General features: G+C 38.2%; 1 protein-coding gene across 2 annotated transcripts in view; it reads right to left on the bottom strand.

Moving 5' to 3' along the window:
- The window catches only part of syt7b (synaptotagmin VIIb), a 67,690-nt gene that overhangs the window by 9,601 nt on the left and 45,989 nt on the right, over window positions 1-12,100 (bottom strand). For both annotated transcript variants that reach the window (XM_015049961.1, XM_015049960.1), the window contains one exon: window positions 3,008-3,143. In XM_015049961.1, the coding sequence (XP_014905447.1) occupies window positions 3,008-3,143 (136 nt within the window). The remainder of the gene's footprint in view (window positions 1-3,007; window positions 3,144-12,100) is intronic.

Below are 12,100 nucleotides of genomic sequence, written 5' to 3'. Positions count from 1 at the left end.
ATATTAAAAAAAACTTCAAGGCAGCTGGTAAAAAAAAACCCCCAACCCATTTTTTTTTTTTTTTTTTTTTTTTTTTGTTATTTAAAAAGAGGGAAATTTGTCTCTGAAAATATCACCTCCATCATGTTAAAACTAACTCATCACTCTTGAAGGAGTGATGTCTTAATGTATAGTTGGTAAGCTTTGAGCAAAGTATTATTCAGCAGCTGCACCCAGCCAGCATGCCTAGGTGGGCCCCATGTGGGGACAAGGAGGGCAGACTACACAGCCCACATGGGCGCTACATGGGCGCTACATGGGCCCTAATTGGACAAAACCCATGTGGGCCACCACCATATAGGGCCCATGCAGGGCCCATGTGGGCTCTGGCCCTACATGGGCAAACCCATGTGGGGCCATCGTGGAACCCGCGGACAAACCCATATGGGACCCATATAGTCTGCCCTCCTTGTCCCCACATGTTCTTCCTGAGCAGGAAGCCCCATGCAAATGTCTTATATTATTATTATTATTATTATTTTTTTTTTTACCTTGTGTTACTGTAAAAAGATCAACACATCAAACAGGTAAAATATTTTGTGCACTAAGTATTCTATTGTTTCTTAAATTTTGTACAACAATAAAAATACATAGAGATAACGATCATTATATCTGCACCAATAATAAGAACAATTAGAAGGCAAAAGAAATTAAACTGACAAATTTTTTTTATATATATATAGCGTGAAACCATGCTGTACTTTTGTGAAGTTTATCATACAGTTGAAACCTCACACCATTCGATACCCCATACTCTTATACCCCAAAATACTACTCCATGAAATCAGAAGCTATTTGACTGATTAACTCCTATGAACTTCTTACAAAATCTGGAACAGGGCAAGTTTGTTGTAGCCCAGGGGTCCCCAAACTTTTTCCTGCGGGCCAAATGACTGTTCCCTTTTCTGGTCGGGGGCCGGTCTTAGTTTTTCGAGAAAGAAACCTTAGAAAAGATTTTTTGACGGGGGTGGGGGGAGAAGGGGGGGATTGGATTACTGCCGACGACATATTCGCGTTTGTAGATAGATTTTTACCCAGAATGCAAATGGAAAAAAACCGTGACCGAAACGGTGACTGGTACCGACTAGTATATATTCCATTGAGGGAAACTAAGTTTTATATCGGTGGTTGAAGAAAAATCCACATATATATGAAAAAAAAACACTGAATGCTCTCTGGTATTGTTCAGGGGGCCGGACCAAATGAGGAGGCGGGCCGGATCCAGTATTGTTCAGGGAGGCAGGCTGTAGCTTGGGGACCCCTGTTGTAGCCCATTGGCATTTCCACTTGCTGTCTCTGTTTTTCTGTTAAAAGCCAACAAAATACAGAGTTCCACTGTAAACACTGCAATAGCTTCGTTTCACAGACAATAAGGCTGGTAAACCGTAACAGCAAGAATACATAAAATGTTTTGATTACTGCAGATTTTGTTTTATTCTTGTTTTTGCTCTCACTGACTGGGAGAAAGGCAATTTAGTTGGAACTAAAACCTGAACATACCTGTCAATAAAGTGCTTGAAAATGAAGAATTTGAGACAGTGATATTGGTCTTGAAGATGAACAAAATAACCTGAATCTGTGTTGAGTATGGTTAGGCAACACGCACGCACGCACGCACGCACGCACGCACGCCAAAAGATAAATCAAATTTTAAAGGACTCCATTAAACCAATCATTAGTATCTTTGTCGTTGCTTCGTGTTGTTGGTTTTTCCAAAAGAAAAAAAAAAAGTTGAATATTACAAAATGAGGTTTAAAAAGCATATTTAATCCTCTGCAGATGTGCAACTGAAGGATAACGTTGTGCTGAAGACACTTTTCATGCCATGAGCATCACACAAAATGAAAGCTTTTGTCAGCCCTCCAGCCATCCTATCCCAATGCCAATGACCTGAGACGCTTCAGATGGTTCGATGTATATACAAAATGACACCTCATGACTTTTCACACTCACTTTTTCTCTGCGGAATAAAACACCGTGTGTATATATAGGCACTGCTTTTCCCATAACAGAAAAAAAGCCACTCAAAGGGGCTCAAAAGTGCAAGAGGAGAATATTTTTAGCTTCAAAGGAGCTTTCTATAGATGCCTTTGGCAAAACTGCCCAACACAAGCATTATCATTAACAGCTGCCAGCGAGAATTTTACAGAATCCCCATGAAACCCCCGTAATTGCAAAGTACTCGCACCCATCTCTGCCATATTCTCACAGCACCCACGTCACCGCATGTTCCTTCACAGCTAATTACCAAGCCTCTCTGAAGAAGGGACATGCCCGCCTCCCCCTCCCTGCTCTTTCTTCAGGAGGATGATTATTGCACATCTGAGTTAACACAGAAAACTCCACGGCAGGAGCGAACTGTAATGCTCCACAGGTGGGAGAGACGAGTGGGTTGAAGACAGTTCTATCTGAGAGAATAGAAGATGAAACACCTTTTGTACAACTTTCCTTCTAAAGCGTGGGCCTCCATCTCCACAAACAGAATGTATTATTTACAAAAAAAATGACTTATATGGTGGCAGCAGCTCTATTTGGCTTAGGAGTAATGCTATTAAATATAAAAGCAAATAACCTTAGTGATCTGTAAACCTCGCAAAGAATGTCCCAAAACATTAAATGTCTATTTTGCACCTATACTTTTATTTGTTTTATGAAGATTTCAGTCTTCAATTTTTTTTTTTATGAGCCAAATCTCCTTGAAATGTTTTGGAGTGTTTTGGATCAATATTTCTTCAGGCTTTCTAAAAGTTCTCAAGATCTTTCTTATGAATTTAGCTGATTTTTATCACTAGTGTGTGTCCAGCATCTTTTTTTTTTAAACCACTTATTTCTGATTTACGAATCAATCATACACAATCACCCTTAAAACAAACAAATAATAACACTGCATTGAATCTATCCATAAACAACTTGGTAAGTCATTCTAAATAGAATCTGACAAAATTGTATACTGTATGCTGAAAGTTACCATAAGCACGTCACTGGTGACCGAGTTGGCTAAGTCGGTGACAGAAGAGTTGGCTTCGTGGTTCTGCCCCTGCCGGCGTCCAGTTTCGTCTGGGGTCTGACCTCTGGGACTCCTGCCTGGTTTGTTTCCTGGAGTTCTGGTAAAGTGCACACAAAATAGACACATCCTCAGAGAGACGCCAACATTGGTCTATTGGCGAGAACCATTTGGTCACATTCTTCTAAGTTCTTTCTGTGGTTTTCTTGTCGCACGCTTTCAAGTGCAGCATCGATGAAGTGAAAACATAAATTTGACAGCAAAATTGTACAGTTTCACCACTTAGTCACTTTTTGGTCCAATATTAAATTCAAACACTTTGGTCTTAATTGTCAAAATTACATTTGTTTATGTAATAAACACTAAACTATGTCCTTTAACACTCGGTCAATTTAAAACCATGCATTTATCAATTAAACTGCCATGCATTGCTACGAGGCTGTAATGCATCTGGTCAAAAAGTCAACACACACACACGCACACACACACACACACACACACACACACACACAATTGCATAAAAGAGATTCGAACCAAAGACCTATGAGGCAACAACTAATGCTTCATCAGAGAGCAAAGATGCAAAGGCTAAATCTTTACCACTGTAACATACCATTGTTTAGTAGCGCATTTTCTTTTAACATAATGTAACAAAGAAAACTCAGCAACTGAAGGTGTAAAAATGGAAACAAAAAAGCCAAATAGTTCCAGAGGAGAAATGTGAACAACAGGTGGACCAGCAAAGTTATCAGACCCATTTATACTGGAGACACCAACCAGCAGAAAAAACTTTTGCACCATCTTCCTGATTTAATCTCCTGGATTGGAACATATGTTGCTCTTTCTACACTTATACCAAATAATATTTGAGGTGCTTCGTAAAGGTTCTGATGCCGTGTGTGCTGCTAATAGACACCTTCATAAAAGCATGCAGACCTGCTTGTTGATACTTCCTTTCCTTCCTTTCTTTTCTTCTTTCTTTTCTTCCTTTCCTTTCTCATCACTTTCATATAGAAATTTAAAGGTTTTTCAAAACATGTTGATAAGATTATATATGCTATAATTTCATATCCTATGCATTTATTATTCAACCCTCCTGCAGTCTTAGAGTTGCAAATGTTATGGTCGGACAGTGACCATAAGATTTGGTCATTGTCTGACGGTGTGTCCCATCAGACCGTCAATTTTGAAAAATTCACAAAAAAAAAGCGTCAAAGCATATGTGGGGTCAGTGCAACCAGACCAGACCGTGCAAATAGTACAAAGTTTGTGACCCCATCTGTTTAGATTGAGGGAGGGTTAAAAGACAGTTCTACCTTCAAATATATACTGTGCATCATGCAGGGCAGTCTTTAAGCACAAATCAATGTTGAGATGCCATGTTGGATGTCAAAATAAAGATTTGCTAAAATCTTCTGTTCTTAATTTACCCGCTATTTTTTTTTATCTCAGTTCAGCAAACGCATAAATGTCATTGCTCTTCATTAAAATAAAATATTGTATATCTTTTAAGATGAAAGAATGAATCACAGTATCAAGACTTTCAAAAAATATTTAACTATGGAAAACAGAAACTCCCTTTGTTTTGTCTGTAAACACAAGGGCTTTGCAATTAAGAAGAATCAAGATATACCAGAAGACTGAGAAAAAGTGAAGTAAAAGATTGGCTAAAACTCAAGGGACTAATTAGCACAAGAAATTGAGGTAACTGATGTGAGACTGAGACATCAATGGAAACCCTTAATAACACACAAAACAGACTAAGAGATAAATTAAGGTAAGAGTAAGACACGGATAAAATCCAACAAACAGAACCAAATTTAGTTTGATTAAAGAGTCAGATGTTTTAAAGCCAAGAAGAGGAAGAGATCCGATATGTTTCATGGGCACACAGAACAGACAGACGACGGAGCGGGAGGGGCAAGGGACAGACAGGGATTTTGTAGCAAAGAGACAAGCAGAAGTAGAGCGACGCTGAATGAGGAAGAGAAAGGATGCGGCATGGAAGAGAAAAGAATGGATTCGTCACTCTGCGTAGATTTCCTGTGATCTGCAGGTCAGAGCGCAAACAATGCGGGAATGACTCAATTCGAATAGCAAGCTCTGTGTTTCATGGCCCTGTCAAATACAGCTTTCCTCAGCAAGTGTCTATTAATGTAGACATCTGAAACAATGCAGAATCTTTTCTTCAGCAGGTCAACATGATGCTAATTTTAGCTCCTAGCATCAGCCCCTAACACATCAAGGGACAGCGTGTGTCCCAAAAATAACTACAAACATGCCACTATTTGTCTTTGCCTTAACTTTATGATAATTTTGGCCATTTCATATCCGACTTTTTCAACCAATTATTTCAAAAAAAAAAAAGTTGTTTGAGAATGCATATGTAGTTTTTTGTTAGGTAAACATGCTTACCCCTTTTAAAAGAAAGGGTCATTTATACCCCATGAGTTTTTTTTTACTCTGTGCTGAGTCCATCCAAAATTCATCAAAATATTTAATTCCCAAGAGAAATAAACATTTGGAAAGATTTAAAAACAGAAGAGTGAAATTTAAATTGATAACACATGATAAATATGATATGATATATGATATATAAAATGATATACAATATGATATGTAACGTTACTATGGAATGCTAAAGAGGCAAAGTGATCCTGAGCTGTGAATTTACTGACTGCAACACCCAAAAACTTTTCCAACTCTTCTTTGTGCCAGACACAAAAACTCCCCTCAGAAAACTAAATTAGAAAACTCCTTATGACCATCAGTACAGCAAATATTTACATGAATATTGTCATCTATTGATGGCTCTTATAGCTGATGCTTTGTAGTGAATCAGAAGAGCGGATGCCCATCGAGTGAGAGCTGGCTCCTCACTTTTTTTTTCCTTTTGTTGTTCAGTTCTCACAGTCTGTGGCTCCTCCCTGTTAATGACAGAACTTTGCTTTGATTGGCAGCATGGCTGCCTCGTGGCCAATCACATGTGAGGACATCGGATCATAGTATTATATGGAAACAAAGAGGGAGGACAGCAGTGTACTGGACATAGTTTGGTTACTGAGTTTGGTTCATTTTCTGTAATGGTTCTGTTCATTTGTGTGTGTGTCAAACAAAAATAAAATGCTTGATTAAAATATCACACAAAACTAAGAATGATAGCTTTTTTTTTAAGAAATACATTCAATTGGGCAAGTATAAGACTTCTCATAAAAACACTTAATGCAAGTGGACTTATTAATATGCAAACCATTCATATTTTCCACGTTGGGATGAAATGTGAGGCAACAGATGATAATAAATACAGAGCCGTTTGGGAGCCGATGTGTGTCTCAAGAGCTAGCTCTCTGAAACGAGTCAAACTTCCCATCACCATTATTGCCTAATTTGTTTACATACAACCTTAAAATCATCCCATTTCTGTAAATGATAGTTGAAATGATAGATGTTAATTTGCTATGTGATTCATTTCCAACCTGCTGCTTCACACACTTCACACACATATTGATCCTCTAATGAGAACAACGCCTTTGAAGTTAAGCTTAAAGTAGCAATGATGAGTTATATTACATTTTCTTTTAATCATATTACACAATGCTTGTTTTATAATAATTACAGGGCAATTCTTGTGTTATATTTGGTGCTCTTTACACCAAACCAATTGTAGCTCAGCCACATGACCGAGGCTCTCTTTACTTTGATTATACAGTAGATAATACATGGCTGTCAGATGGGTCTCTACTTGCATGCTTCCCTGTAGGAGGGTCTGGCTTTGTGGACGCCTTCATAAAGACCCTTTGAATCAAGGAAGGATCAACCTTTTAAAAACACAGCTGGGCTGTTTCACTTAGATTTGCTTTGCAGATCTAGTTTTCATTTTACTGTTTAAATTTTAATCTTTGACTCACGTTATCTAGGTCATGCAAAGCCCAGGATGCTGTGCTGCTATCACTGAGAAAAGTCTGTGTTTATCAGGTGTAAAAAAAATATAACATCTGTGCTCAGTAAAAAAAAAGAAAAAAAAAGTGGTCTCAGCATGTCATAGTTCCAACACAGATTAGCAATCGATGATGTTGATTGAAGACAAAGACCTGCCAAAGCAGAACAGGTTGACATTAAACAACATATGCTGACACGCTAACAACCTCTGCGGAGACTAGGGTTGGTAATTGAATGAGCTCCTTCATGTACGCATGTACAGATGTTTAAACATATACTCAGGATCAAAATTAACGCAGTTTCATACAGGAAAGTGGTGCTGCGTTAAAACTAGTTAGTTCTTTGGGTTTAGATGTGGACACACGATTTAGACATGAAACGCTGTTGTGGAAAAAGAATAAATTTACCTTGAATACTCAAAATTTATTCAGCTAGAACGGCTACAAAAAAATTGTGAATGCGAACGTAACTGTTTGAAAACAGAGAATAAGTGTCTAAAGGATAAGTGTCTAAAGCCGTAGATTGCCCCTTCTTGCCTGCCAGGGACGTTTTCATCTAAACCACAACACCAGTTACATAATTCATCCTTCAGAGGTTGTTGTAGCCATGACTACGAAAGAGTGTGCTCTCTCTTGAGGTTGTACTCCCGACCATCATACATTTTTCACAGGGTTTCAGTAACGATGGAAACAGGAGCCTCCGAAATAGGCCAGCAAAATCCAAGAAAGTTCAACATAGAGGGCAATATATTGAAAATAGCACACAGCCCTGAAGGCAAAGGGACCGAGTGTTTGTAGAGGCTTCTGAAACACACTCTTTAACTTCCCCATGGCTGCACTCCTCCAACACTGTGTGAAAACATCTCCTCATGAGCGCCAAAGTGCGAGTATGCGCTTATGCTGCAAATGGCTGATTTGTAAATGTCAAAAAGAGAAGTGCAAGATAACCTCCAGTCATGACACTCAACAGGCTAAAACAGGAATGAGCACCCATAGAGCTTCCTTCTCCTCCTGCTAAATCAATCTCGGTAATCTGACTGAAACAAACTTTGCTGTTATTTAACACTTAGCCTTTTTAATGGAAGGGAAATGTAATTAAACTGCCAGCAAGTCTTTAAAAACGAAACAAATAGGTGCGCCCACACAGAGGCAAGCGATCTCGTGAGGGGGTTGATAGGAATGAGCCTGAAGAAACTGCCCCTTCAATTTGACTTGACATGAAGGGAAGCGCAGAAACCCTGACTTCTAACCTCCTGGCCTCAATTTGAGTTGAAAGCCATCTTCTGTGTAATTGGACAAAGCAGGTCATTACACCCCGAAGGACAATGCAGAGACATCTTATCTTCTCATATGTCCCATGTATATTGTCTGCTGGAGAGCCTGCCCAGTGTTGATTAACTGAGACTGGATAAAAGAAAGAGACATGCATCATTCATCAAGCTCTGATAGATGTGGATCAGAGATGTTATTACTGTACAAAAGTCTGGGTTGGAAATTACGTCTGTTAGTAAAGAGTACAGTCACAAGAACAGAGAAGGAAAAGCAACTTATAAAGTCTGAGAAATATGTTCATGCATTTTTGGAAGCTTGGGGATGGCATTTAGTTTTTCCTCCATTTGTGGAGCGATTACAACCAATGAAGGATAGAAAATGACATTGAATAAATAATTCCTGTTTTAGGTCAGCTGGATAACGGAAGTAATTTATATTTGCTAAATGCCAGAATAATTAAACTTTTAGATTACATTTTTTTAAAGTCAGACATTTATGTATACAAAGATAGTTATGCTTCTTAGCAATTTTTCAAAATCTAGATGATGAAAAGGTCATAGATTTTTAACTTTCTAAAATGCTAATTTACAACATCTCAGTTAACTAGAAGGACACCTTCGGTTGTGTTCACCTCAAACATACTGGTTCCTCCTGTGGAAATCGAAAAACGTAAGGGGAACTGGTAAAATGGAAAAAAAAAAAAAAAACATTGCTTGATGATGAACTTGCGTTTCCGTACTATCCGGGACCAACCTGGAATAAAAACAGTTGAATCAGTCCTCGCCTCGGCTGCTGCATGCTCTGTGGACTGCTCTGCTTGAATAGTTTGAAGCAGCAATAATGCAGAAACAACATAAAATAAACAATAGAAAAGCTTGAATTGATCAGCCTGAGCTAATATATTTGCCCAGAACACAACCTCTAAATCTGCATGGAGACTCAAAGGACTGGGTGAGTTTAGCTGTTTGGTGCCACCACCTTTCTGCCACCATATCCCTTCCCTTTCTTTATGATGGATTTAGCTGAACTCCACAGGATGTTCAGCACATCAGAAATTTTCTCGTATCCATCTCGTAACTTATGATTTCAAGTAATCTTTTCTCTTAGAGTGTTCTTTTGCTGTTTCACTGTGGCTTGTACTTTTGGATATGCATTCTGTGAATCTTGACAAAATTTTATGTCACGACATCAGATGTGGAGTAGCAAAGTTGTTTTAAACTTGTTTCGCTTGATCTGAAAGTAAAATGTTCGTTTTAGATGAAATAATGACTTAAATTAACACCTATCCAAATGAGTTAAGTGAAATGAAACAGCGTAAATAATATATTTAAAATGCAGAAAAACTTGTCTTTTCATAACAAATAAAGTATTGTATTCAAAATTAATTAAAAAGTCAATAATTTTACTGTAAATTAAAATAAATAATAAACACCTGCTTAAAGTCTTCAGATAACATTCACCTGTAACCACAGAATACTCGTAAAAAGTCAATTCACTGAAAATTCAAATTCAAGAAGTCACAACATAATCATCGGCATACTCTACCTTGGAATAAAATTATTCATATGGACTGATAATAGTAAATATTGTGCTAAATCCTTGGCTTCAACCAGGAGAATAGTTTAAAAATAATGTAGGCCTTCTTATGAGTGATGTCAGATAATTAAACTAAACTGTTCAGAAAATTAAGCATTCTCAGTCAAAGCTTTAATCAAAATGCTGAAGGACATGAGTTTTACTGCAACATCACATTTACTTTATTACAAAGAAGCAGGAAAAATCATCAAATTTCTCCTTTTAATGATTAGCAATGAAGCAGTCTTGCCAGACTGACAGTCATCTACACTGATAGAGATGCACTGATGTGACATTGTTTCCATCGCAGCACCAGTCAACACCCTCAGGAAAACCGGGATAAAATGAATAGTGATAGTGGAAAGGGAAAGAGGAGAGAAAACTGGCATAACAACAAAGAGAATAAGAAGGAAGGCTTTTATGCAATTAGATGAACCAGAGAATGAGAGACGGCGGCGATGGAGGATTGAAGAAGAGATGAGGATACGAGGTGGAATCCAAAGGGAAAAATGTGGAGGGGGGGGGGGGTTCGAAAAACAAACAACAGAGAGGGAAGGATAAGAGCGAATGGTTGGGTGAAAACTTGAAGGATGAACCGAACCAGCAGGACCAGGGTAGGAAGTGTGTCTCCATAAACATTCTGTATCTGGGTCTTGCTGATCATACAGTCGCCCTAGGAGACCACAAAAATGCAATATTGCTCCCATGTCTTTTGATGGATGAGGCCCAGGTTTCAATGTCAGCGCAGTCAGCGCTCCCCTTCAGCAGGGACAAATCACTGAGCCTCCTCCCCCTCCGCAGAACGGCAGCTAATACAACTAATGGAGCCATCTACGAAGATGGACCGGCCAGGTGCTGCTGGAACAAACCCCCCCCCCCCACCCCCCTTCCTGTTTTTAAAGATTTATCCACTGGGCGTAGCTCTTTTTTTTTTTTTTTTGTAGATTTATGCATAAAGCACAACATAAAATGTCCCCTTTCATTCTGTAAAAATTCTGAACAAAATCAATAACATTTGATTACTGACATCAAGAGCTGATCACCGTCACCTTCAGCACCTCCTCTTTCACGGCCTGCCTTAAATCAACTCTGTGACCAAGGCAGCAGCAGATGGAATTGTGAATGAGCTGCAGTTGGATTTTTGACAGTTTTTCTTTTTCCAAAAGATCCTCCTTTGTGCTGACCTACATCTCTTTTTTCTTTTTTTGTCCCTTCCAATCATCTTCCCTCTCAGGCCACCACTGGTTCGGAGGACTACAGTAGGGACTGATAGCGGGGAGCCTGGAGACTTATTATGGTGAGACTCTCTGTGATTGCTGCCTAAGACTAACTTTGGAAAGAGTTGACTTTCCAAATATGTCAGCTGTGATAAGGTGACAACTTCCTGCTTGATCTATAACACACTGTGTTACAATGTGCAACTCCGCACCACAGTCAAATAAAACTATAGTTAAGATGAAATAACATAACAAAACATATGTGCAGCCGAAGGGACTGGTCCGAATTTGTTTATTCTAATCTCTGTGTAAAAACACTTTCCTGTTGATCCACTGAATGACAGTGTGGAAACATAAACTCCCACACACTGTCAGCACTCACTGTCAAATGACTATTTATAATTTCAGGCCATGTTGGGCTACAGTGCAAGCAGCAAACACAACACTGACCGATCATTATAACCTGCAGGGTGTTTTTTTATTTTTTTTATTTTAATTTTTTTGCTAAGTAATTAAAATAAATATTTACTATGTGTGAGAACATTTTAAAGCAGCTAAACATCAGACAGAAATCAAACAAATGTTTATGGGACATATTTTATTTCTATTGTCTGTAGCTCAGACACCTTAAGCAGCTGCTAACCTCCTCAGAGCAAATACGAGCCTTTTAATTGTACATTTTTAAGAGTTTCTCCACGCAAAAATTCTCAGGGCAATTAAGACGGATATCATTGCACAGCTTTCAGGATGTCATTTTTTTCTATTTATAATTTTCAACAGTACCAGAAATAGTTTGGCAGCTTGCAAGTCACAGCTGACTAAAAAAGAATTAATAAAAAAAATAAATAAATGAGGCTGTGTTCAGCCTTTATTGGGCAATTCTGACGTAATCTTAATTTGCAACATATCAAGCCAAATTTTGATAGTTTAAATTTTGACCCAGAAGTTTAAAAAAAAAATACTATATGACCTATTTGCAAAAAAAAAAAAAAAAAAAAAAAAAAAAAAAAAAAAAAAATATATTTTTTTTTATTTTTTTTTTTGCCCCAAATTTC

Source organism: Poecilia latipinna, unplaced genomic scaffold, assembly GCF_001443285.1.
Source record: "Poecilia latipinna isolate Pla-1442-1.1 unplaced genomic scaffold, P_latipinna-1.0 Scaffold968, whole genome shotgun sequence".
NCBI classification, from domain to species: domain Eukaryota; kingdom Metazoa; phylum Chordata; class Actinopteri; order Cyprinodontiformes; family Poeciliidae; genus Poecilia; species Poecilia latipinna.
The sequence above is the reverse complement of the archived record's forward strand: the minus strand, read 5'-3'. Positions and strand labels throughout refer to the sequence as shown.